The 26,271-nt window shown below is 38.5% G+C and overlaps 3 protein-coding genes and 2 long non-coding RNA genes across 6 annotated transcripts; 2 read left to right on the top strand and 3 right to left on the bottom strand.

Moving 5' to 3' along the window:
* Nucleotides 1-9,640: 9,640 nt before the first annotated feature.
* LOC121990326 lies at nt 9,641-10,513 on the bottom strand. Its single transcript, XM_042544479.1, has one exon. The coding sequence runs from the start codon at nt 10,475-10,477 to the stop codon at nt 9,704-9,706; it is 774 nt and encodes a 257-aa protein (XP_042400413.1). The 5' UTR covers nt 10,478-10,513; the 3' UTR covers nt 9,641-9,703.
* A 1,686-nt stretch (nt 10,514-12,199) lies between these two features.
* On the bottom strand, nt 12,200-13,218 carry LOC121992779. The gene is made up of 2 exons (XR_006114996.1): nt 12,996-13,218; nt 12,200-12,883 (listed from the first exon to the last, which is right to left on the bottom strand). It is a non-coding gene; the product is annotated as an uncharacterized LOC121992779 (long non-coding RNA).
* Nucleotides 13,219-13,305: 87 nt separating this feature from the next.
* On the bottom strand, nt 13,306-13,945 carry LOC121992778. The gene is made up of 2 exons (XR_006114995.1): nt 13,804-13,945; nt 13,306-13,717 (listed from the first exon to the last, which is right to left on the bottom strand). It is a non-coding gene; the product is annotated as an uncharacterized LOC121992778 (long non-coding RNA).
* Nucleotides 13,869-17,156, top strand: LOC121992776 (O-fucosyltransferase 30-like). Of its 2 annotated transcripts, XM_042547339.1 has the most exons (3): nt 13,869-14,010; nt 14,140-14,627; nt 15,709-17,156. In XM_042547339.1, the coding sequence occupies exons 2-3, from the start codon at nt 14,188-14,190 to the stop codon at nt 16,784-16,786; spliced, it is 1,518 nt and encodes a 505-aa protein (XP_042403273.1). In that variant the 5' UTR covers nt 13,869-14,010; nt 14,140-14,187; the 3' UTR covers nt 16,787-17,156. The 2 variants fall into 2 exon arrangements, with proteins under 2 accessions (XP_042403273.1, XP_042403272.1); XM_042547338.1 differs by lacking the exon at nt 13,869-14,010 and having other exon boundaries at nt 14,050-14,627.
* Nucleotides 17,157-20,424: 3,268 nt separating this feature from the next.
* On the top strand, nt 20,425-21,664 carry LOC121992777 (ethylene-responsive transcription factor ERF039-like). Its single transcript, XM_042547340.1, has one exon. The coding sequence runs from the start codon at nt 20,499-20,501 to the stop codon at nt 21,054-21,056; it is 558 nt and encodes a 185-aa protein (XP_042403274.1). The 5' UTR covers nt 20,425-20,498; the 3' UTR covers nt 21,057-21,664.
* Nucleotides 21,665-26,271: the final 4,607 nt, after the last annotated feature.

The following is a 26,271-nucleotide window of genomic DNA, read 5'->3' as shown; positions in this document are numbered from 1 at the left end:
CCAAGAAGAATGCACTCAAGGCGACGTGGGATGAATCATCAGATGAATCGGATGCTGAATATCAGAAGCACCGAAGCTACCTCGCGCTGATGGCCCGTGAATCAGAATCGGAGAACGAATCGGAAGACGGGTCCGAACCCGAATCAAGTCACGAGTCCGTACTCATTTCCGAAGGTTCCAATGAGGTATGGTTTAATTTAGGAAAAAAGTTTTTTAAAGTCATCGCATGCTTAAATCGAAAATTAACTGAAAATGAAAATCAAAATAAGATGCTCCGTGAGGAAAATCAACACCTCAAGGAACAAATTAAAAATTCTAATCCAAATCAAGTTGTAAAACTTGAAGAGGGAAACTCAATATTAAAAATTAAAATTAATAAACTTAAAGGGTTGTTGGAAAACTTTACAACTAGATCTAAATACTTAGATTTAATTCTAAAAAATTAAAAAGCTGTATACATCAAATCTAGGCTTGGATACAAGTCTAACTCAACAAATAAATCATTTATGTCACTTGTAACTTAAAAAAACACAAACTAAAGTTTGGGTTTGAAAAGCGTGTCTAACCACGCAAGTAGGAATTAACGAATACTATATACCTAAAAATAAAATATATTATGTAAAATCAATCAACCCAATTCAAAACCCTAACTATAAAACTAAATCAGCTAAACAAAAATTAAATCATAAAAATAACTATAGAACAAACTCAACCCCAAACTATCATCAAGTCTATTATAATTACAAAAGTAATTTACATAAACCCAAAATTAAAATTTAAAAATTCTGATCAATAATTCAGGGGGAGGCTCCAAACTAGTTGGCACCTCCAAAAGTAACATACACGACAGGGTAATTAGGATTAGAGTAAAAAGGGATAAAAGTTTAACTTGATGTACGGTACTGGTGAAGTTTTGGATGATAGTAGGTTAGGGAAGCTCTGTCTATGCATGTCTAGGAACATATAGCTTCAACCTAGTGCATTTGACTTAGCAGAACTAACTGAAGCTACCTCTTATGGATCCTAACTAGTTAGACCAAAGTTTTGTACTAAGGTGACTCTAATGATATTCAGGTGACTCACCATAGCCAGAAGTTTATTTAAAAAAATATCTGTTTATTGAGCCCAACACTAAACCTGAATCTAACAAAAAGTTAAACCAAACCTTGAAATTGGACCTATCTCATCTCACAAAAAATATAGAATTCTCTAATTGAAAACATAGATCGGGTGAGATGACTAAGAAATTAAAATTAAATTAAATTAAAGTTAAAACAAATTAAATTAAATTAAATTAAACTAAAATTAAATTAAATTAAATTAAATTAAATTAATTAAATTTAAATCAAAATAAATTATAATATATCAAAGTTAAATTAAAATTAAAATAAATTTAAATTAAATTTAAATTAAATCAAATTAAATTAAAATTAAATTAAAGTTAAAATTACAATTAAATTAAATTAAAATTAAGGAAAATTAAAAATTAAAATTAAAATTATTTAAATTAAAATTAAATCAAAATAAATTAAATTAAATTAAAATTAAATTAAAATTAAATTAAATTAAATCAAATCAAATAATAATAAATTAAAATAAATTAAATTAAAATTATATTATATTATATTATATTAAAATAAATCAAATTAAATTAAATTTAAATTAAAAATAAAAATTAACTTTAACCTTAACTTAAAAACAAATAAATTAAACTTAAAAGTTAACTTTAACTCAAATTTTAAAAAAATAACTTAAACTTAAAATTAACTTTAACTTTAACTTTAAAAAAATTAAATTAAACTTAAAAGTTAACTTTAACTCAAATTTTTTTTTTTTAAAAAAAAACTTAAATTTAGAAATTAACTTTAACTTAATTTTTTTTTAAAAAAATATTAATTAAATTAAACTACAATTAAATTAAAGTAAAATTAAATTTAAACTAAATTAGATTTAAATTAAAAAGGAAATTAAAATTAATTTAAGTTAAAACTAAACTAAAATTAAAATTAAACCAAACTAAATCAAAATTAAATTAATTAAAACTTAAAATTAAATCTTAAAATGAAACTTAAACTAAGACTTAATTTAATAAACTTAACTTAAATTTCAAATTAACTTAACATTCAAATTAAATTAAATTAATTCAAAATTAAAATTTTAAATTAAATTTTTTTAAAAAAATATTAAAGGCAAAAACCAGGGGTGGGTGCCCTGGTAGTCGGTTCCGGGTGCTCGGAACGTGCTCCGGGCGCCCCGCCTCGCCACCTTGCTCCAGGCCCGGACCTTGTTCGGACGCCCGGATCACCCTATATAACGTGTGGTAGGGGCATCCCAAATAGCTGCACCTCCCCTTTCTCTTTTGCAAAGGCCTTCACCAGGCTTTAACCAAGATTATTACGCCGCAGTAGAACAACCAAGATCGTCAATTCTATTATCCTTATTAACAATGCCTCAGTAAATTTTCTTTCTTTTCTTAAATTTTGTTTATTTATTGTTTTAGTATTTTATGCTTAGTTTAGTTTTCTTTGATAAATTAAGAAATATTTTAGACTTGGTGTTGGACCCTCTACTGCTAATACTGACCCTAGGTTTCCTATTGAGGAACTTAGGATTAGGTTTGCTAGTACTATCTACATGCTTATATAGACTAGGTGTTTAGATAGATAGTTTTTTTATGTGTTCATGCATTCCTGCTGTAGAAGTCATTGACTACTACAGTTTACATCGTCTGGTTTATTGTACCAGTTCAGTTAACATAGATCTATGTGTTGAACTGTACAATAACCTAGTTAGAGTGAATGACCTTATATACACCACTAGGGTAGCTAGTATTGATATCACGTTATCCCCTACTATCATCCGTACCTTTCTAGGTTTACGTCCATCTACATGCAATTTTCAGTGCTATCCCCCTAGGGATCCACCATTTGGTGTTCCTTACTCACACATCACACTTGATACGATTTACTCGTATTTTTTTAGAAGAGCGAGTACCCACAGTTATCCTATTTAGGTTAGTCTCTCTTAGAGTTCAGGACTATGTTCTTTATAGAGTCTTAGTCTCTTGCATTTTGTCGTTGACCACTCGTGACGTTGCGATGATGCATCCTTTTCACTCATTCTTACTATATGCTTTATGTATAGATTAGATATAGATATTAGTTTACATATTTTTCATGCCATTATTTACTCAGCTGGACTCATCACTAGCAGACGAGTTCACATGCCCTATTATCACATCTTGACCGCATACCTTACATCCTTAGATATTGATGTCACCAGAGGTGATGTTAGAGCCCTTATTGAGTTTAACATGGTAGGATCTAGGAACTTTTCTTTAGGTGGTATACATATCGATGATGAGGGTGTCTTGTCCTGGCGGAGGGGGGCCCAGCACCAACTTGACCCGGGCGTCAAGCCACAGCCAGATGCCAAGGGGGAGGAGGCAGGGATGGATGAGTTCATGGATGCACTTTTTGGTGATCCCCCTACTCCAACACCGCCTCCAGCTCGAGCACCACGTTTCACCCCTCGCACTCTAGCCGACCGAGTTACCAACCTTGAGACAACTATGACGGTCTTCGGCAGGAGGTCTCTGATTTTCGGCGGGACATGCAGCAGAAGATTTTTGATCTTGGACGAGACATACGGCAGGATGTCTCCAATCTTCGACGAGACATATCCAACTCTTGAGAGGATAACCAGACTCGTCACGTTGAGCTAATAGAGATGTTACGCTCTTTGGATTCTGGACCATGCTCCTCATCATCATAGTAGACTAGGTTGTTATTATCTCCGTGTATTTTGCCTTGTCCTTGTATATTGAATTATTTTTAACTTCAGATATTGACTTGTCATATTATGCTTAATAGACTAGGACTCTTACTTTCAAAATTGATTTCAATTTTTTTTTTAATTCTAAAATTTTTTATTTATTTTTCTCAAAACTTTCCTTATTTTAGAATTTTTAAAATTACTTTTAACCTTAGTCTAGATCAAACCCTTAGAAAGCATGCTCCTATAGGTTTAGAACTTGAGCATCTCACCAACACACTAGGACTACCTTGTTTGTGTATTGCTAAACTTAGAAAGGGGTGAGATGCATAGGCAGATTGCCTAGACTTAAGATGCTTATATCAATGCATCAATTCAAGTCTGGGCGTTAAAAACCAAACTAACAGTAATCAGGTTAAGTTTTTTAGCTTAGTCAAACACTAACTGAATAAATTAACTTAATCTGACTAACCAAGTGAAAATTGCTATCTTCTGATAGTTAGTAAGTAACAAATGGTTAGACAGTTAAGGATACTTTTTAGTTGTTTATTTTGAATTAATGTCAGGTTCAGGGGGAGGATTAATAACTTTAATATATTTTTGAAAACTGCTTCATTTTTTATTAGCATTTTCAAAGTTGTAAAATTTAAAAAAAACTTCAAAAGTGTTTTAAAAAGATAACCTTCAAAAATTAGTTTGACAACTATTTAAGCTTTAAAATATTACTTTAAAAGATATTTTTTTAAAAAAAACTTGACAAATGTCCAAGTTTTGAATTAAAAATTATTTTTGAAAACAACTTGATCCAGTTTTCAAAGAGTTTCACAATCTTACCTCAGTTTTACCATTTTATTTATCTTTTATATCTTCTTCAAAATTCCATCTCTTGAAAAAGTTTTCAAAAGTTATCTTAAAAACCTAGCTATTTTCAATACAATTTTTCTTGAAAATTAATTTTGAATTTTCTAACCTTAAAGTACTTTTTGCAAAAGCTTTTCTTTTGCAACCCTTATGAAAAATTAATAGCTTTTGAAAACAATCTCAAATCTTTTAAGGTACTTTTGCAAAAATTTAGACTTATCAAATTCTTGATCTTTTGAAAATCTTATATTTTGAAAACTAAGTAGATTTTGAAAATAATTTCAAAATCACATTATTGAAAATCCTAACATAAAGTTTTTTACTCTTGAAAATCATGTTCTAGGATGTCTTTAAAGATTTTCTTAAAGTTAATTGACTTATTTTCTAAGTTAAATTCTCCAAGTAATCCTGAAAATTTTTCTATTGTCAATTGTTTTTTTACATACTTAGCAAATTTTTCATGACTTGTCTATTTCTATTTTTCTTATGAATGACAAAGAGGGAGGATTAGGTGATTTAAGTTAGCAAAATACCAAAGATATAACATTAAAACAAGACTAACTTAAAAACCATATCATTTTTTTCATATTATTTTTTCCCTAACTTAACCCAAGTTGTCATTGCATCAAAAAGGGGGAGATTGTTGGTGCAGGTTGCACTAACGGTCGAACTCGGGTTTTGATGAATGACAAAGTAAATTAAGTTAGTTTTATTATGATCTAACGATTTAACTAAGTGTGCAGGAGAAGTCAAGATCGGTCGACGGGCTGACCGGATATCTGGCAAGAAATCCTGCTAGATCGACGGGCTGATCGAATAGCTGGTATGAAGTCTAGATACGTTGATAGGCTGACTGGATATCTGGCACGAAGTCCAGCTAGGTCAACGGGCTGACTAGATAGCTAGCACGAAGCCCAGACAGGTTGACAGGCTGACCAGATGTCTGACAAAATGGTAAGTTAAGGTAAGTCACTGGAGGGGAGTGACTTGGTGAGGACTCATTCCCCGTTTGAGGGAATGGTAGATGTCAATCCAACTTAGATCCATTTCGAAAATCTAAGTTGAGATCTTGACTAGATTCTGGTCTCGAGGAGACAGAATCTAATTACTACTCTATTTTTTATAAATTGTGCTAACTTTTATTTTGCAAGGTAGTATAATGCTTATTGCCTCGGACTAATCTTTTTCTTGCAGAACAAGCTTTGCTGGAAAAAGGGGTCTGGGTGCTCGGAAGGGATCCGGGCACTCGGAGTTGGTTCGGGCGCCTAGAATGCAAAACTTTATCTCGTTGCAAACGTGGAGCGCGTTGATTGGCTGGACCGACGTCACGGTCTAGGCGCCCGAAACTACTTATATAAGCAGTCTTCGACCAAGAGCCAAACATAACTTCTTATATGATTGCTCTCTTGCACGTTGCTCCAAAGACACTCCTGCGACGCTGCGAAACTCATCCGACAACCTGCTACTCAGTTTCATTTTCCTTGTTGTCGGTATTTTTTTATAATTCTTATACTAAAATTGTGTAATACTTTTGCGAATTATTAGTGATTGCCCAACCAAAGCACTCTCATGTGCGGGCCTTGGAGTAGGAGTCGACGAAGGCTCCGAACTATGTAAAATTGATTTGTTAGCGTTCCTTCAATTTTTCTGTTTCTGCTGCTTGCTCGATTTACGATTTTTGACGATCGCTATTCACCTCTCCCCCCCTTCTAGCGAACTTTACGATCCAACAAGAAGGGCACTCCATATATCATTAATGCACGGAAGTCAAGACAAAGAAGCCTTCCTCCGACAATCAATATCATTAAATAAGGGTAGATGAACGATCATAAAGAAAGGTATAAAAGGGTACGCAGGTATGAGGAAAGGCAAGATTTATCATTTTCTTGATTACTCTCTCTTCCTAATTTTGACTTGACCGTCGGAGGGCCAACGCCAGGGACCCCTTCCCTAGTTTAGTTTTGTTTTACAAGATCGAAGTCTTCTTTCCATCAGTGGTCACCCCATTCTCAGCTTTCCAGCTTCCTTCATTCGGACAGGATCAACAGAGAAAGGAGATTGACTATAAAGAAATTTTCTCTTCAGTAGTAAGACATGTATTATTAGAGCGGTGTTGGCTTTAGTGGCACATCATGATTTGTAGCTAGAGTAAATGGATGTGAAGATGACATTTCTTCATGAAAATTTAGAGGAGCATATTTTTTATATCATAACCTAAGGGGTTTAGTCAGCTCAGACAAGAGCAGTTGGTTTGCAAGTTAAAGAAATTGCTCTATGGATTGAAACAATCTCCTAGGAAATGGTACAAACGTTTTGATTCATACATGATTTAAAATGGATATAGGAGATGTGAGTATGATTGCTGCATATATGTGAAGAGTCTTGAAGATGAATGACTGGTTTTCTTACTACTAAACGTAGATGATATGTTTATTGTTGTAAAGAAGATGAAAGAAGTCAACAAATTGAAGAGGCTACTGAGTGAGGAATTCGACATGAAAGATTTGGGAGAGGGGGAGAAGATTTTTGGGATGGAGATTCACAAGGATAGAGCCGTAGAGAAATTATGGTTGTCTTAACGTAGCTATGTGGAAAAGGTGATGGATATGTTCAACATGAAGAATGCAAAGTTGGTGAGCATGCCCGTGGCGTATTACTTCAAGTTATCCAGTACACAGTGTCCAAAAACAGATGACGAGATCCAAGAGATATCAAAAGTTCCTTATATTAATGCAGTTGGTTGTCTGATGTATGCCATGATTTGCACAAGACCAGATTTTTGGGATGGAGATTCACAAGGATAGAGCCGTTGAGAAATTATGGTTGTCTTAACGTAGCTATGTGGAAAAGGTGATGGATATGTTCAACATGAAGAATGCAAAGTTGGTGAGCATGCCCGTGGCGTATTACTTCAAGTTATCCAGTGTCCAAAGACAGATGACGAGATCCAAGAGATATCAAAAGTTCCTTATATTAATGCAGTTGGTTGTCTGATGTATGTCATGATTTGCACAAGACCAGATTTGGCGCAAACAGTGAGTAAGTTTCTCTCAAATCCTGGTCGACCATATTGGGATGCAGTGAAGTGGGCTTTTAGATACTTAAGAAATACAACTAATTATGATATCATGTTAAGTAGACAACTGGAAGATCCTTCAGTTGTTAGGTACGTAGATGCAGACTATGTAGGAGATTTAGATGACAGAAGGTCTACTACAGGATACGTGTTCACTGTGGCAAAAGGATCTATTTGTTGAAAATCTATGATACAATCTATTGTTGCATTGTCTACTACAGAGTCGGAGTACATGGTTGTAGCTAAAGCAGCGAAAAAAGCTTTATGACTTATTGGGTTAGTCAGAGAACTGGGTGCTCAACAAGGTAGAGTCAAGTTGTTATGTGATAGTCATAGTATTATCTATTTGGCGAAGAATCATGTATATCATGTGAGAACCAAGCATATTGATGTGAGGTTTCACAAGATCAGAGAGCTGATTGCTTCCGGAAAAATTCAACTTGAAAAGGTTCACACTGCAGATAATGCTACAGACATGTTGACAAAACCAGTGACCCTAGAGAAGTTCAAGCATTGCTTGAACTTGATCTATATCTCTATATGCTAGAGGAAGGAAGCCTAGATCCAGAAATCCAGGTGAAGTTTTGTTTAGATACTTGTGTTCTTCGAAGGGATGAATATTTACCAAGATAGAGATTGTTGTCGAGTGATTCATATCTAGATGAAAACCAATGCGAGGGGCACCATAGAAGGAAAAAATCTGTTAAAGTTTTTCGTGCCAGAATTCTGTTACGATTTTTTTCATAATAGAATTCTGTTACGATTTTTCATAATAAAATTTTGTTACGATTTTACCAGGTCTAAGGTTTAGGCACTATTTATAAGGATTATTGTAAACCTATTGTATCATAAGAATCATTGAATGTAATTAAATTGTGTAGAGATAGTTCTATTTATTGACACTATTTTGAACCATGTACGATGATTTATTAATATAATGAATGTTGAATGTATCATTATTTTGTAATTGTGTTGGTTTTACTCTCAACATTTGTTTTGTTGGTACGATAAATATTGATGTAACTGTTGATATCGTTGTTGATGTTGATGTTGATATTGTTGTTGATATCGATAATTGTTTATGTGATATTTTTGTTAATATCTTGTTGATATTGATATCGGTGTATGTGATATTGTTGTTAATATCGTTAATATTTGTAAATAAGATTGAAAAATCAATTTTAGGGGTTCTATCAAAATTTTACTGAAAATTAGCGAAATATTTTTTCCATCGCTAAAGTTAGCGATAGAATTTAATTTCCATCACTAATTGAAGTTAGCGACCGAAATTTCGGCCATTAATCTCGGTCATGCTTGTATTGTTATAATTCATGAAACGGAATTTATTTCTTAAGATAATAAATCATAGGGAATTTTACCTTTGCTTCTATGTAATACTTTATCATTCGAGTATCAACTAGACTGAATACGGCGGGGTAATTTGCATTGATTTCATTTTGTGCCTTTCTTTTCATTGTCGCATTAGTAGGATCTTGTCGTTCCTTACTTTACATTTATCCTTACTTTACATTTATCTTCGTAGTATTCCTTCGTGCCTTCAAAATTATAGTTGATAAATTCTCAGTCACAGACTTGAATCCAGGTTGGGAACATGCCATGAATGCAGTGGGGACGATCTAATCCCCTGAATCTGATCGATAACATTAAATAAATGAATCTTATAACTCCTATGGATAATTTTTCTAGTGCATAACTAATAAATCTTTGGTTTTTTTTGGTTATCTGTTGTGAATTCAAGAACAGAGTCCCACACAAAATCTATAAATATGCATCAAAGACGACAAACATCACATGACTAGTGAAATCATTCCATTATTCCATGGTCACACTCAAGGCGAGAATAATATAGAAAATTGAAAGGAAGAACAAAAAGAGAAGTTTTTTTTACAATCACTTGAGTTAGAGCGAAAGAGAGAGGTGAGAAGAATGTGAGAAAAATTGGAGGAAATTAAACAATAATTGGCTTTAAGATTAGAGCTTGTAGATGATGAGGAAACAGGGAAGCACAGCACGCGGATCAAACACCACGAGTTCCCCGTTCCCCAGACTCACCGAGTCGGCGTCCGGCGACAACTCGCTCCTGACACAGCCCGCGATGACCCGGCACACCAGCATCGCGCGCCGACCGCCCGCCCCGCCGCTGCCCAGCCCGCTCTCGTGTGCGCCTCCGCTTCCGGCGAAGGTTCGGACTCCGTCCGCCTTGCGCTCCGCCGACGACCACGCCACGGCGGCGGCAGCGTCGCCGACGACTGCGCCGCAGCGAAACTGCATCATCTCGTTCCCGTCGGCGGCGCAACGCGAGTCGCTGGCGCCGGACCGGGCGCGGACGGCGGCGCGGTGCTCCTCGAAGCGGGTGACGGTGCGAGCCGGGTTGCGGACCCGGAACAGCATCTCGATCTCGCCGGGGAACGCCGCGTCGGGGGACCAGCTCGAGGTGAATATGATCTCGACAACCCGGCGGGAGGAGTGACCCCGGGGGAGTTCCGAGAGGGAGGGGAAGTGGCCGGGGAGCACGATGGCCGGAGCCGGCGTGGGGCAGGACCGTGCCGGGCTCCGCTTGGGCTCAGACTTAGGCTTCTTCATGGAGGAGCGCGTGACGCTGTCCTGGACGGCGCGCGAGGAGTTGCCGCAGGAGACGGAGGAGAGGAGCGACTTCTTGTCGGAATAGGACGAGCGTGAAGGGTAGACAACGTCGTCTAGGGCGTTACTCTTGCAATGCATCGACTTGATCCACGCCGTCGGCATTTGACGGACGACGGCGACTGTCGGCGTCCCAGAATCTACGACGGGAATGAAGCAGAAGGAATATAACTGAATGATAAAGGACTGATTTGGGGATGTGAATACGTGGAAGGCTGACGAGAGAAGATGTTTTTGTTTACACCAGTAATCTGATCGATCTGATTCTATTAAAACATTTCAGAAAAAATACTCGGCAATATTCGGAGGGGGCTTTATTTTATTAGATGGTTGATTTGATTTGTCGGGGGTCTATTTGTGGATTGCAGTAATTTATTTATTTTTCTTTGATGATTTATTCTTTTAAAACAAAATGAATCTGATGTGGTGATGATAAGAAACCCGTCCTCACGGTAGAGATCAATGGAGGTCAAAGTCAAGACAGTAAACGGATGGATGATCTTGATCGATCAGACTAGTTATATTTCGACCAAGAGTTAAGTACCGACCCACCGTCTCTGACACAGAGTAGTCAAACTGACACTCAAGGGACGCGCAGAAGCCAAGCCGAGTGGCTCCTCCGCTCAGCCTAGCAGCAGACTCGAGACCAGTCAAGCACATGGACAGTGAACTGCTCGTCGAGCGGCTATCCCGCCCGGCCAAGTAATAGAGTAGGTGGACAGTGGGTTTCTGGCCGAGCAGTCATCCCGCTCGACCCAGCAACAACCGACACTTGGACAGGGGCTTTTAACCGAGCGGCTATTCCGCCCGGTGTGGCAGCAAACGCAGGGATATCAGAGTCCTGGCCAAGCGGTCATTCTGCTCGGCAAAACAACAGATACAGTGGGATGTCCTTCAACATCCTTTTGTGAACTAGTGCTGCTGACGGACGATATGGTCAGAAAGAGGATCGTACGACGGAAATTTTCACTGTCACTTCAGAGATATGCTCGGCCCGTTAAGGTATCGTGTCAGGAACACTTTTTTGACATGTCTCTTCGGAAAAAACTTGAGATAGTGTGTCCGCTTTAAGAAGCGTGCATACACGCTACAGGAGCTCTATATAAAGAAGGATCCAAGAATCGACGGAGGTATATTTTTCTCACGATTACTACTGTGGCGCTACAATTCTCTTTGCTTCTTGCTTCGGCGGAGACTGATTTGAGCGTTGAAAGGTCATCATCAGGAATCCCTTCCCTAACTCTATACTGACACTACTTGTGTTATAAATAAGAACAAAGTCTACCGAAAATCAACAAGAATGTCATATCCTCAACATCTACTTCTTCAACTTTTGGACAGAATTAGTATTCTTTATTTATTATCAGGATCTAAATTGAAGTCGGACAGTTGATGGAATTAAAGGTGGCCCATAACCCAGCCCCTGGTCTCTTCTGCTGTCATCATGTTGCTGCCATTTCAAGGTGATATGGTTATTAATTCACGTGCAGTCCTTTAAAGAAAACCATGTGTGCAGTCGAATAGAAGGTGCTGCACTACGCTAGCAACAAACTCTACGCTGTCATGTATTATTTTAAAAAGACAAGTAAAACAAATAGCACGGTGATAAATGCTAAGAGAAATTAATGAACCATTGATGATTCTGCGCTCGTTTTCTAATTTACTAATAAAAAAATTTTATCAGACGAAATCAATTATTCTAAAATTAATCAACCTAAATTAAATACACTGTCTCAACTAAAATACATAAAAAAAAAAGTGTTGGCTTTCTTCGAATGTTCAGCGAAATGCTGGGAGATAGCTTTAAGGAGTTGAAAAGTAACCACGTGATTTATAGAATGACTAATTCCATCATTTATGTCATTCTAAAACTTAGACAGAATTACGAATACATGAGCATGGTGATTTCTCAGTCATTTACCCTTTACAGATCAGATCAGGGCACAATAAATGGAAAGAGGAAGTAGAAGCATTCATTCACTGACACACTCAGCAAAAAAGTGATGGATAAGGAGAGCTGCTAGCTGTTTTGCTTCGCCACCGCCACCGCCCCCGCCTCCTCCTCCGTTGCTTTAGCATCATTGTGTCCTTTGCCCAGCCCCATGCATTCCCTCCAGGTTTTCTTGCCCACAACCCAAAGTGTCCGATGCTTGTTGGGGGCAAGACACTCACAGTAGTGAAAGAAAGAGATTGCTTTGGGATACTTGGCATCAAGATTATGATGATGAGACATTGAAGTGTGGGAGATGGCATCAGTTGAATGGAATTAATGATGGACTGTGGAGTTTGGGAAGTGAGAAAGATACATGGCTTTCAGAAAAGTTGTCCCGGACAAGTTAAATGGCACACTTTATATCTTCCACATTTAAGTTGTTCATGCTAGTGATTTTTCGTATACTACTCTACATGAAGAACCAATGAAAAGATGCGACAAGTTGTCGTGAAAGAAAGGCTGACAGCACAAGGCTGGCTTTTGTTGTTGCTTCTTGTGAGCGTGGAGCAATAGCAGCACTGTAACCGACTGCAGTTTGATCAGACAGACTACTACTCGTGTGTCTGGAGGCAGGACAGTGCAGATGGATGCAACTTCATTAAAAATCTTGTAAACCAGTATAGATGTTACCTTCAGATTGTTGCTTGTCTTCGTGCATGGCAATTAGGTCAGGGGTTTCTTCAAGGTTGAACTTGCGTTGTTTGTTGTTGTTCTTGTTGGCTTCATTTCCTTTCTTTTTTCCGAAAGAAAGCTTCATTGTCTTGTTTGTTCGTTTGACGAGCACCCACCTTCGATCATTTGGATGCTTCTGTATTGTGTTTTACTCATGTAGGATTGAGGAATGCAAATCAAGCTGATAGCAAACCAAGTACTTAAAAAGTTTACAACAAAATTAAGAGCGAAAGGCAGAAAATTCCAAGCCTAAAGTTGCTGTAGTGAATGCAAATCAAGGAGTAGGATCAATCTTTCATCGTTTCTATTTGTTTTACAATCCCAATCATTCATCCAACAGTTCATACTTTTTTTATCCTTGAAACTACCGTCTTCCCAAATTCCATGATTATGAATGAATGCCAATCCATGAATAGTTTGTCGATGAAAATGAAATGACTACATGATAACGAAGGGGGGAAAAGCACTCGCCTTTTAAGAGCTGACTGAGCTAGAGTTCCTGCAGCATAAAAAGGGCACACGAAGAACTTCTCGGGATGAACTGGAGAAGCGCAGCCGCGTTGCTCTGGTAAAGCTTCCCTCCGGCGAACCTTATCAGCTCCTCCGCCCCTGATTCCTCATCACTCCCGTTTCGATCCCCACCGCCGTCCTCCAAGCAGCCTCCTTTCCTCCTCAAATATCTCCGCCAACACGCAATGAGATAGGAGAATAAGAACAAGAAACGAGAAGGTTAAGGCGAGATAAACTAGGACGCTGTGATTCTTACCCTATTTCCACCTCTGACCTTTGATCTACCTGCCGGGACTGGGAAGAAGTGCCAGTAAGGGACAGATTAGGGATTGCAGAGAACCAAAGCTTCAGATCGACTTGGTACCTTCCATTCCTCCTAGTTGTGATCGGCTTAACGAAGCAAGAAGGCGACTCGTTTGGTTGAGCTTCTACCGCGGAGCAACATTTCCGATGACGAGTTAGGGTACGGTAATATGATTTTTGGAATATAATTCATCAAGATAATTTCAAATCCTAATTTATTTAAAGTATATTTTTTTTTACACCGACTTTTCCTTAATAATATTCGATTTCGAATGGTATTATTACAAAGCGGTCGATTCGAGTGGATCACGGTTATAGATTCGAGCCGCTCGAAGCGATGAGCCGGTGGCGCAGGCGAAGCCCGCGAAGCAAACCCCTGTTCCTCCTCTCCGTCGCCGTTCTCCTCCTCTTCGCCCTCTTCCTCGCCTTCCGCCTCTCCTCGCCCTCCGATCTACTCCGATCCCTCGTCTCTTCATCCTCTCCCGCCGCTTCCTCCACCGCAACCCTTGCTCCCGCCCGATCGCACCAATGCGGCGTCTCTCCCTTCGGAGAGCGGTTCCTATGGTACGCCCCCCACAGCGGGTTCAGCAATCAGCTGTCGGAGCTCAAGAACGCTATCCTCTTCGCCGCCATCCTCAACCGTACCCTCATCGTGCCTCCCGTGCTCGATCACCACGCCGTCGCCCTAGGTAGCTGTCCCAAATTCAGGGTGACCAGCCCGACGGAGCTCCGCACGAGGGTTTTTGATCACATCATGGATCTGGTTCGGGATCGGAGGTGCGGACAATTAATTTGATTTGCCTGCTTGCTTTCTGTTATGTTGAGGAATTATCAGCACTAAAATTCACACTGCGTAAAAGTAAGATATTTCATGTAACAGCAATTGTTTTTTATACGTGCCAAACTGTTGCTTTGCAAGCGCTAATCATGGAGTTTTACGTCATTCATTTGTCTATCGAGCGCAATTGATAACGGGTTGATCTCTGATTTTGAATGGCGAGTGTAGAGCATGGGCAATGACTAGCCACATACACTAGCTACTGTCTGCTTCCTCTGTTAGAAAGTAGAATCTACATTTGGAATTATGAGTTCCATATTTCAAATTTCAATAGTGCGATCAACTTGTTTTTCTATCCATTGTTATAATGCTTCCTGGAACAATTGTCTTTCTGCCTAAGTCATCCATAAATTTTCTAGATGCATGAGTAGCCTACCAATACCCAATCCTTTGCACCTATGCTTCAGTCGTTATCCTTAATTCTGTAGTTTCTCCTTTATATTATCTAAGATCCTGAGAAGAAATCATAGAAAAGAGATGTATTATAAATGTAAAGCTCAAGAAATTCTAGTCTCATCAAAGATGGATTTCTAGTGCAGCATAAATGAGAATAATGTAATAAATCATACTTACAAGAATGAGTCAATAAGTTGATTGATAAGACTCCAAGCGGCCTTGATCTAAATACAATTTGCCCATGAAGTAAATATGAACATAAGCCTTACCTCTCATAGGGCAGTATAAGAATTTAGCCGTAGCAAGCTTGAAGCTATCAAAGGGCATTATTTTACCTTCATTCCTGTGAAGAGTCATTTACTCTTGTCAAGCTGCTCCGTAGAGCGTACAGATAATCCAGTTGCTATTCTCTCAGTTCCCTGGCTAATAGCCCCTTTGAATTAAAGGTGGAACAAGGACGATGTCAAAAAGCAAATTGAAAGGTACTCATTCATGGTGGCTAATGAATAAATGTTAGCTTGTAGGTCAATGTTAATATATATTACCTTTATATGCTGACTTTTACTTTCCTTCAATACACTGCTGGACTTACATTTTTGTAGAAATATACTTTTCCTTTCTCAGGTATGTGTCAATGGGTGACATAATTGATTTATCAAGATTGCCATCATCTGTGGTTAGAACGGTAGATTTTCGGATATTTTTGTCAACATGGTGTGGATTAAACATGGAGCGTGCTTGTTCTGGCAACTTATGCTGCACCATTTCTGCCGACAGAGCTATAACTGGCAATTTTGACCAGTGCAGATCATTGTTTTCTGGTATGCAGGGTAAGGATAACCAGTGTGTGTATGCCGTAGAAGATGACTGTAGGACAACAGTTTGGACATATCTTGAGAGCAACAGAGAAATATTGGATTCATTCCAGCCTGACAAGGAGTTACTAATTAAGAAGAAATTTTCATATGTCAGGAAGCGTAGAGATATAAGTAAAGCTCTCGGACCTGGGTCAGAAGCTGAAATGTCCAAACTGCTGGCTTTTGGCACACTTTTCTCAGCACCTTACAAAGGTTCAGAGCTGTATATTGATATTCATGAAGTACAAGGAAAAAATCATGTACAATCTCTGCTCAAGGAAATTGAGTACCTTCCATTTACCCCAGAAATCATGGCTACTGGTAGGAAGTTTGCTCTGAACAGTATTAAGCAGCCTTTTATGTGTGCCCAGCTTAGGTTGTTGGATGGGCAGTTTAAGAACCATTGGAAGACTACTTTTTCAGCTGTCGAGCAGAAGCTGAAATCCATAGATTTGAAACCTACTGACAATATGAGCAATGATCCAATTCATATTTTTCTGATGACAGATCTACCTACTGTTAACTGGACTGACACTTACTTAGACGACCTTGCAAAAGATGCTTCCTATCAACTGCATGTTTTGGATGAAGGTTCTCAATTGGTTGTAGAGGCTGGCAAAAGACTAATGGCATCAGAACATGGCATCAGGTCTAGTTTCCTTCCAAGAAATTATGATGGATTTAATAAGAAGAAACGTTGTGACCCAGTGTTCACACCGGATATTCTTTTATATGTACAAGAATCAGTTTGTTGCTGTGCATCATTAGGATTTGTGGGCACTCCAGGTTCAACTATAGCAGACAACATTGAGCTAATGATGAAGTACAATGCCTGCAAATCATAGAATTTTTTCTTCATCATTCTTTTAATGAGAGAAGTTTCTCATAATTGATTCCAGAGCAAACTTTGAAGAATTATCTGGACCTAATCATTCCTGAAGAGAAGCTGGAAAGATATAATATACTTGAAGCAGTATGTGGACAACATACAACTCAGGCGGTTTTATTTAGCCTTTATGTATTTGTTGTAGTCTTAATGAAGCCAAGTACTTTCTTTTCCCTTTATAGAGCAGAAAATACTCATAATGCCTGGTTCCATGTTTGTGAAGAATACAATTGGCTTGAGTTAAAGCTGCATTTTCTTGTGAACTCTGATTGGGATATGTTAAAGTCTAGTAAGAATATTATAAATTTGACAAGGCACAGTTATGAAAAGTAATGCTGCGTTTGTTTTTTTATATTTTTTTATTTTTTGCTTCTGGAGCCGAATAATATTGCTATCATGGTGTGTCGTACATATTGCATAGAACTTCCTCAGCTATAGAAAGAGATGGTGCTTCAGCTCCAATTGCTTCTGGGTATACCTTACGAGTTGCTTAGTTGGATCCCTTTTTGGTATATTTTCTTATCATGATCGTTTTAAGATCCATCGAACTTTTATTCAGGGTACGATTCTCATATTTCCTGAAAATTTAGTGCATTTGTTCATTTTTAAAATTTTGATTATGACGGTGTGATCCAGCTGAATTAATTGAGGTTGTGCAATGAGTTCTTTTAGGTTCATGAACCAGAGATGCTTTACCAATTAAACCTATTAATTGCTTATCCAATGAATGTAGCACAGTGCAGTAAGAATCCAAATCACAATCGAACAATCTTTTATAATGGCTAAAAGATGAACTTTATAATGACCTAATGTACACCATATTCTGAAGATGACAGAAACTATGGTCTGACTGAGTTTGTGCCAGTTTCTCTTAGCATTTTTTCTTTAAGTCGACTACTTGCTTGCAAATTTCTAGTTAGTTATTTTACTGAAGTCTCATTCGGTACTGATGATCTGATATTTTGTTTTGGATTCAGGTAACCCAAAGTAATTAGAAGTTGGGATGCTTTTTTATGGATCATTTTAACATCCTGGATAAAATTTCCTGCAAGGTGGGAGGGTCAATTATCAGACACTGCGCTGGATGAATTCCTGGAGACTGCTTCATGAAAAGTTGATATTTGAAGAGGAGATGAACCAGATGCAACCTATTCAGCAGTAATTTTCTCATGGACAAGTAACTTTCTGGAAACTTATTAACTTCATTGTTTCTATGCTTATAACATACTTGTTTGCGGAAATATGTACTCTTTAGATTGGTAGACATCATATTGTTTTTAGAACTTTAGGTCTTTTAATACTAAAATACGCACAAAAGCCATACTAGTATTCCTTTCAAACATATTACTTAGGGTACATCTCGTTGTCTTCTTCTTGACTACTGACAAGAAAAAGTTTAAACTAATTAATTAAATAAATCTAGATCACCCAGCATAATTGGATCATTTGTTGATCAATTAATAAATGAATTCATGCAATAGTTTAAAGGCACTATAATGAGTTCTGTTAGGTGGCAAAGCGTAATAAATCGAGTCGTTGTCAAATGACTCAACCATACCCCATCAAATTTATAATTTGGTGTGCCAGATCTTGGTCAAATATCATGCTAAACTAGTCAAGGGATCGTATAGCATAATTGACTTAAACTTTATATTTGTATAGTGGAAATATATTTAGGAAAATCAAATGATAATAACATGATGTTATAATTTGAATATATTTCATGTCTGGTAGCTTTTTAATCCTTGTCGAAGAATTATTTAGTAATTATTCATCCTTCCTCGTGAAACTGATTACACATTTTTAATTATATTTTGTCATATAAGTATAAAATGAGTAGTTATTTATCGATGAAAATTTTCCCATTTTACTGTCGCCCACCGCATGAGAACACCCACTTGCTTAACTACTTGACTTCAACATTTTATACAGAGCATAACATGATTGAGTAGTAATTTCCATGCTTAAAAATAGCCAAATTGAACAAGATAGAGAATCTTGGACCAGTACTTAGTCACCTTCATGCAAAACATGTGGCCAATTTATGATTTATCACTAATCACGTAAAGCCATCATTCCAAAATTAATGTCACAGTCAATATGAAACATATTATGGTCATCACCCACAAGTCTATGATCCCTAAGATTTGGATTGCTTGGATGAGAAAGACAACTTCATCATTTATGTACAATTTCGTAATCCTTTCTTTTCCTTTTCTCAATCATAAATCTCTTTGTCAAAGGGGATTGATAGTAAGTATGCATATGATGATGTGATCTTGATTTGATTAGGTAAAGTTCCTTATGGAGTCATTATTGCCATCATAGATTGACGCAATTAATATATGCATGAATGTTTACGGTAATAGATCTTAAAGTTAATTCTCAACTGGTACGAAAATGGCTCGTTAGATGTCTAGCCTCTTCCATTCATAGGGCAAATGTTCTCGTGATTTATCTCCTTTTAGAGTATGTAAGACCGTCCTGAAAAGATCGTCAAGGTGATGGTTTCAATTTTTTTTCCCCCCGTAATTATGGAGTCATTATTGTGAGATATAACTTTAGTGACCCCTAACAAATTACATTGGAAGATAATAATAGAGAGCTCATATGCCATTTAGATTTTATTACCCTTTTGAATTAGACAAAAGAAGAGTTATAAAGCTTTAAATAGAAGAAGTATATAATTTTCCCAGTGAATTAAATTGGGGGCATATGCTATTTAAAAGGCACATGGAACACCATATATAAATGGTTTTGATTTTATATAATGTAAGTTGGCATGTGAAGTCAGTCTTAACTTTATATACGCTTTTAATGCTGAATATTTAAAAGGCACATACGGGAGGTGATCTGTTGTCTCATAAAAATTTTTCATCACAAGTTGAGAAGTGCTCTCTGTTGAACATGGTAAGCGTTCCCAAGTCGGTAATCCCATTGAAAGAAAAAATTACTCGCATTGTAATATACATACAGATACATTATGGACGTATTTTGCTTAGTGTAGCCGTCTTTTTATTTTATATAAAAGAGATTGACATTCAATAAAATATTTTATATCTATTAAAAATTAATTTTAAATTTTTTAAGTAAATATCTATATAAATATCAATTATGGCCATGCGTAAGCACAACTTAACGTTGAATATTACATGATAAATCTAACTAATCTCATTAATTAATTTTTGGATGATCGGTTTGATCTTATGAAATTTTTTTTCTAACCATTAATATAAATCGGGAAATAATCATGGTGGATAATTTATTATAGTTAGAAATCGAATTATAAATACTCAAGTGATAATTTAAATATCTTGTCACTCCCTCTAGTCTCGGGGGCAAACTTAACGCTGAATATTGACCCAAGCAACTGCATTATTAAACTTCAATCATCATTGTAAATGGTGAAATGGAACGAGTTTAAACATTGTGAGGGGTAAGACACTATTTTGTCCCGTCACTCTTCAAAATGGGACCTTCAAATTTAATTAATTATCTCCCCAACCACCAAATATATTGTTGTTCACATTGTTTATAGAAAAAAAAAACACTACTTTGCTTTAGTTCTAAACAATTTTAGAAATACATATAGACCCATCCCATTACTGCTATTTAAGGAGCCACCAGTTTGCGATCTCCTTCCTTCTCAAGCTTCCTTCTTCAGTTCATCCATGGAAGTAGAGCTGCTTCCTCGCATCATCCATGAGAACGAAGCCGCCTCCTCTAATCCCACCGCCGCCAGATCCAAGAAGCGGGATCACTGCACCATCGCCGCCGAAGAAACCAAGAAGCAGAGCAAGGACAGGAAGCACCAGCTGTACCGCGGCGTGCGAATGCGGAACTGGGGCAAGTGGGTGTCGGAGATCCGCGAGCCGCGCAAGAAGTCGCGGATTTGGCTCGGGACGTTCCCCACCCCTGAGATGGCCGCGCGCGCCCACGACGTGGCCGCGATGACCGTAAAGGGCCAGGCCGCCCACCTCAACTTCCCTGAACTCGCCGCCGCCCTCCCCCGCCCCGCCACCGCCGCCCCCAAGGATATCCAGGCGGCCGCCGCCCTCGCCGCCGCCGCGACGTTCCCGCCGGATTCGCAGTCGTCTCCGGCCACCCCATCGGCCGAGAACGGCGACGAGGAGACGGTCTTCGACCTCCCGGATCTGCTCCTCGACCACTCTTCCTCGATCGGGGCGGAGTTCCCGATCGAGGAGCCATTCCTGTGGGAGTGCTTCTGAATTCCAAACCTCGCATCCAAAAAAACACTCCTGGTGCGAACTGCGAAGCGATCAACCGAAAGCCGACCGGCAATTCAGAGCCCTGCATCGAATTGTACCAAAGACCATCTTTCGCCTTTACCTGCGACGAAGAACTGGAAAATCACTGTTGTCGATGCGATTCAAGGCATCGTTGCACCGATAACATTCGTAGAATTTCCAACTCTTCTTGCTTTCCGACCTTGTAAATGAGTGACTTGTCAAGCTCTGGAATCATGGAACTTCTTTAATTCTCCAAGCAAGATGGCGACAAAAGCACTGGCAACATGAACAGTACAGGAATCTTTTAGCATCGAGCAGGGATCCGGTTGGTTAATGTGTGTTATCTAACTGTGTTAATGGAGCAAAAAGACGTTAACAAAGCAAAAGCACTTTAATCAGTGATAATGCTAATGTTGGCATCAAAAGCTCATAAGCTAATCTCTCTTTTATCTCTCAAAATCGTACATTTTTATGCACTTATTTCATTTCGTGACTCGGTTCTGCACACAATCATATTATTGGTGGAAAGATGTAAAACTTAATGAAAATGACAAGAGTGCACGATCAATGATGTTTCATTTTATTTTTATGTGGTATACTACTGCCGCATTTTCTAGCTTTTGTTTTTTTGAGTTAAATCTAACAAAGAAACAAAATCTTGCATAGAAATTAAAAAAAGTACCTTTTTATTTTTATTTATTTATTTATTATTTTTTTAGTCAGCTACAAAAGGCTTTCTCAATTCTCAAATTATGCAAAGTTGAATCTTAATTTTGATAAATTAATGGATAATTTTTTTTAATAGATACTTGATTTAAGAATATTTAATTTATAGATTATAAGTTTCTTGATTTATTCTAATCATCGATAAAAAAAATTTATTCTAATGCATACCCCTCAGCAATTTTAACCAGCCAAAACTATAAATTGTTACATAACTACTTGAATAGGGATATTCATGTAGTAGTTTTGTGACTAGTCAAATCAACTAGATCTAACCATTTGGGCAAAATTACTATATTCACTACATAAATAGTTAAAAATATGGCATCAAAGTTTCTTTCTCCTTTATCACTCTTAAATTATGTTTGGTTCCAAATAATCTAATATTTGTACATTAGAAATAAATTAAAGCGACGTAATTAGTCTTGTCTAAAGCCTTCAATTATGTGCAAATAGAGGCAGGGGTACCCTAAATAGTTACGCAGTACAATTATTAATAAATGCATGGTGCTTTTCCACGAAGGTCCCTTGCCGTCATTTTAATTTATTTTTTATAATTCAGATCAGTCTGTGGACGGCCTGCCGTTAGGGATATAAATAAATATAATTGAACTGAATAATATTATGCTTGAGTTTGACGGCCTGCCGTTTGGGATATAAATAAATATAATTGAACTGAATAATATTAAACTTGAGTTTGGCTCATCAATCTGAGCTCGTTTAGAGTTTAAATTAAATTTTTATTATGATCCTGTTTGAAAATATGAGTAAGATGAAAATTGAATGAGGTGTTATTGGTATTGACGGAGGAGATACTATGATGTTGCAGTCATGTCGATTTCGACGGGCAGACCCCCACGTGGTTTTAAAGGACTATTGAGCCCGAGCTGGTTGTACTAACACTCTGCACATACTCAGACAAGCACGCGGAACGTTAGAGATCAAGAACTAGGGAAAAGGTCCCCAGAGCAAGTCTTCCGACGCTCAAGTCAGATACTTTTTCCTCGGAAAAACAACGTACGAAGGAAGAAAAAAAGTAGACGAGTGTTCGAGTGAACGTACCTGCGCAAGAGAGAGGGCGCCCCTTTTTATATGACAGTGCGTACCTTCTGGAGACTGACCCTTGTCAGAGGGTGTCGGGTGTCAGGACTTGTCGGGTGGTGGAGGACACATGACTTTCTCCTATAGACTGGAGGAAGGTTCTGTTTGCGGATGACTTCAACTGTTGGAATATTCCCTGACATACAGCAGGTATTCTCTGACAGATGGTTACGATTCCCTGACATGTTGTCGCGTAGTGCTTACTATCCTGTCTGGGTGTGGTCGGGGCCTCTCTGCCGGTCTACTACATGTTGATGAACATGCTGGATGGATGGGGATGCGATCGGAGTTTCTCTTTACCAGCTTTTGTGATTCAGGCCCGACCAAGAGTGGCAAGTATATTTATGTGAGTTAGCTTGAAAAAACCAGGTCGAGTTTTGCCTTGATCACTCGTCCTGCCGCAGACCTGGTTTCCCGATCGTTAAACCCCGCCCTGGTCTTATACGTCGAATGCCCCCTAGAGGTCCTACTCCGTATGTTAACTGTCATGTCCCCTTGACTTAGCTTCTAACTGTCATATCCCCTTGACTTCTGACTGCCACATCCCCTTGACTTGTGACTGTCACGTCCCCTTGACTTTCGATAACCGAACCCCACCATCATGTACCGTATCATATTACAAGACTCAAGTTCGGCTTGTTTTAGAATTATTAAGCTTGTAAATAGTTTGAGCTCGACTTATTATTAGCTCAATTATCATAGTTAACGAGCCTAATTTGTTAAGCGAGCTCAAGCTCGTTTTCAAGTTCATTTTAGCTCGTTTTAAGGCTCATTTTAAAGCTTGTTTTGTAGACTTGTTAAACGAGCTCGAAAACTTATTTAAATAAATATTCAACAAACCTAAAATTAAAATAATATAAACTCAACAGATCATTCAACATTCTAAACTAAATAATCAATCAATTTTTTTTAGTTATATTTATTGAATAAGTTGGTTTTAAAATAATATTTAAGTATAATAATTTTTAAATGTTCTTAACGTGCATATGACTAGTGGTGTAAATTTTTGTGAAAAAAAAATCTTGTCATAAATCTTAATTTCAATAAGATCTTGCATTCAAATCTTGTGATTTATCCTAGTTTGAGCTCGCTCACGAGCCATATAGGGCGCGCATATTCAAGAATATGTAGAAAAATCAAGCCAAATAAACAAGCCAAATTCGAGCTTGAGCTTGAGCTTGCAATCCATATAAACGAACATGTTTGTATGTCACCCTAAATGAGTTGAGCTCACGAGCCTATAAATAAACATATTCGTGAGCCCTTTAAGTGAGCTAAATTCGAGTCCAAGTTCACAATCCTGTAAACGAACATGTTCACGAGTTCTTTAAACGAGTTGATCTCGAGCCTTTTAAACAAGCCAAATTCGAGGTTGAGCTTGCAATCCATATAAACGAACATGTTTATGTGTCACCCTAAATGAGTTGAGTTCACGAGCCAATAAACGAACATGTTCGCGAGCCCTTTAATTGAGCTAAGCCCGAGTCCAAGTTCACGAACCTATAAACGAACATGTTCTCGAACCCTTTAAATGAGTCGAGCTTGAGCCTGAGCTTGCAAGCCTATAAATGAACATGTTCGCGAGCTCACAAGCCGAATATCCTTAAGCTCGAGCTCGACTCGATAAAATTATCGAGCTCAAAATCGAGCTCGAGCTTGGCTCGATAAGATCGAACGAACTCGAGCAAGCTTTTTACTGAATCGAACTCTGAATAGCTTGCAAACTATTTGGTTCATTTATATCCGTACCTGCCGTAGAGATCGATTATCATGTAAATTCGAAAGTTTAAGTGGTACCTCGCCCAATAATTAATATTTTAAATTTTTTATTCTATCGAAGGAAAATGTTATACAGTACGTCGTAGTTGATATTCAAATCATGGATGCTTGGAATACTATTTGAGCTCTAATGTGGGAAGTATTAGAAGCCTCCCCGTGTCCTAAAAAATCAGTAGCCAAGTTGAGATGGAAGTCAAAGTCAAAATAGGTCAACAAGGTCATTCCATCTCGGCCTACCACTAGTCAGTTTATTCCTCCTTGATCGCCTTGTTCAATCGGATCAACTCGCAGTTCAGTCGGATCAATTTTCCCAATCCCATCACTCCGCTCAATTGGCTTAACTCCCTTGACTCAAGGCCATCAGTCTGGTTGGCTTAGCTTTGCCAACTAGACACTCAACTCCTTCCTTGCTCGGCTTCGTCGACTGGACGCTCCCACCTATAGGACTCCTAGCTTATTCCTTTCGATCTCCTCGATTTGATTATCCTTTACCTAGCGGGTGAGACCCTTTGACCCAATTGATTCCATATCCCATGGGCTTGCACCATAACTGGTACAACACGTTGGATACCATGTGGCTTGTTAGAACACATGGATCGATCTATAAATACATAACTTGCACTACAAAAAAAATTCTTAAATAGTGATAGGTTTTTTTCCCATCACTAAATTAGCGATCGAAATTGATGCGATGATTAGGCGGGGCCCCACCCTACTGTCACAGTGGATGTCAAAGTCAAGATGGTCAATGGATGGATGTTGTTGGCCGGTCGGGCGAGTTATGCGCCAATCGAGGCTTAAGCACCGGCCCATCGTCTAGGGCACAGTGAGTAATCAACCCGACTCTCAAGAGACGTGCAGAAGCTGAGCCGAGCGACTCCCCGCTCAGCCTAACAACAGACTCGACATCAGTTGGGCACGCAAATAGTGAGCTACTCACCGAGCATGTGGGCAGTGGGTTTCAGGCCGAATGGTTATCTCGCTCGACCCGACAGCAGGTGACATTGGGGCAGTGGACTTTCAGCCGAACGACTCTCCCGCTCGGCGCAACAGTGGACTTTCAGCCGAGTAGCTATCCCGCTCGGCGTGATAGCAGGACACCGTAGGGATAGCAAAATTCCGGCCAAGTGGTCATTCCGCTCGGCCAAGCAACAGACAAAGCGGGATATCCTTCGACATCCTTTTGGGAGCTAGTGTCGCTGACATTCGGCATGGTCAGATAGAGGATCGTATGACGGAAGCTTCCACTGTCACTTCAAAGATATGCTCCATTTGTTAAGGTACTGTGTCAGGGACACTTTACTGACACGTTTTTTCAGGAAAAACTTTGAGTTGTGTGCTCGCCTCTATATAAAGGCGGTCCAAACATCGACGGAGGTATGCTTTTCTCACGATTTCTACTGTTGCGCTACAGTTCTCTTTGCTTCTTCTTGCTTCGCCGGAGATTGACTTGAGCGTCGGAGGGTCATCACCGGAGACCTCTTCCCTGGCTCGGCACTGATGCTGCTTGTGTTGCAGGCGGGAGCGGAGTCCATCGGAGGTCAGCAGGAGCGCCACGTCCCCAGCATCCGACTCTTCGACTTTCGGACAG

This window comes from Zingiber officinale, chromosome 6B (assembly GCF_018446385.1).
Source record: "Zingiber officinale cultivar Zhangliang chromosome 6B, Zo_v1.1, whole genome shotgun sequence".
Classification (NCBI taxonomy): Eukaryota; Viridiplantae; Streptophyta; class Magnoliopsida; order Zingiberales; family Zingiberaceae; genus Zingiber; species Zingiber officinale.
This window is presented reverse-complemented; position numbering and strand designations above follow the sequence as displayed.

Coding starts and splice junctions, on each gene's coding strand:
- LOC121992776 (XM_042547339.1), top strand. CDS start 14,188: ATGAGCCGGTGGCGCAGGCGAAGCCCGCGAAGCAAACCCCTGTTCCTC. Junction 14,628..15,708: donor GATCTGGTTCGGGATCGGAG/GTGCGGACAATT, acceptor TTCCTTTCTCAG/GTATGTGTCAATGGGTGACA.
- LOC121992777 (XM_042547340.1), top strand. CDS start 20,499: ATGGAAGTAGAGCTGCTTCCTCGCATCATCCATGAGAACGAAGCCGCC.
- LOC121990326 (XM_042544479.1), bottom strand. CDS start 10,477: ATGCCGACGGCGTGGATCAAGTCGATGCATTGCAAGAGTAACGCCCTA.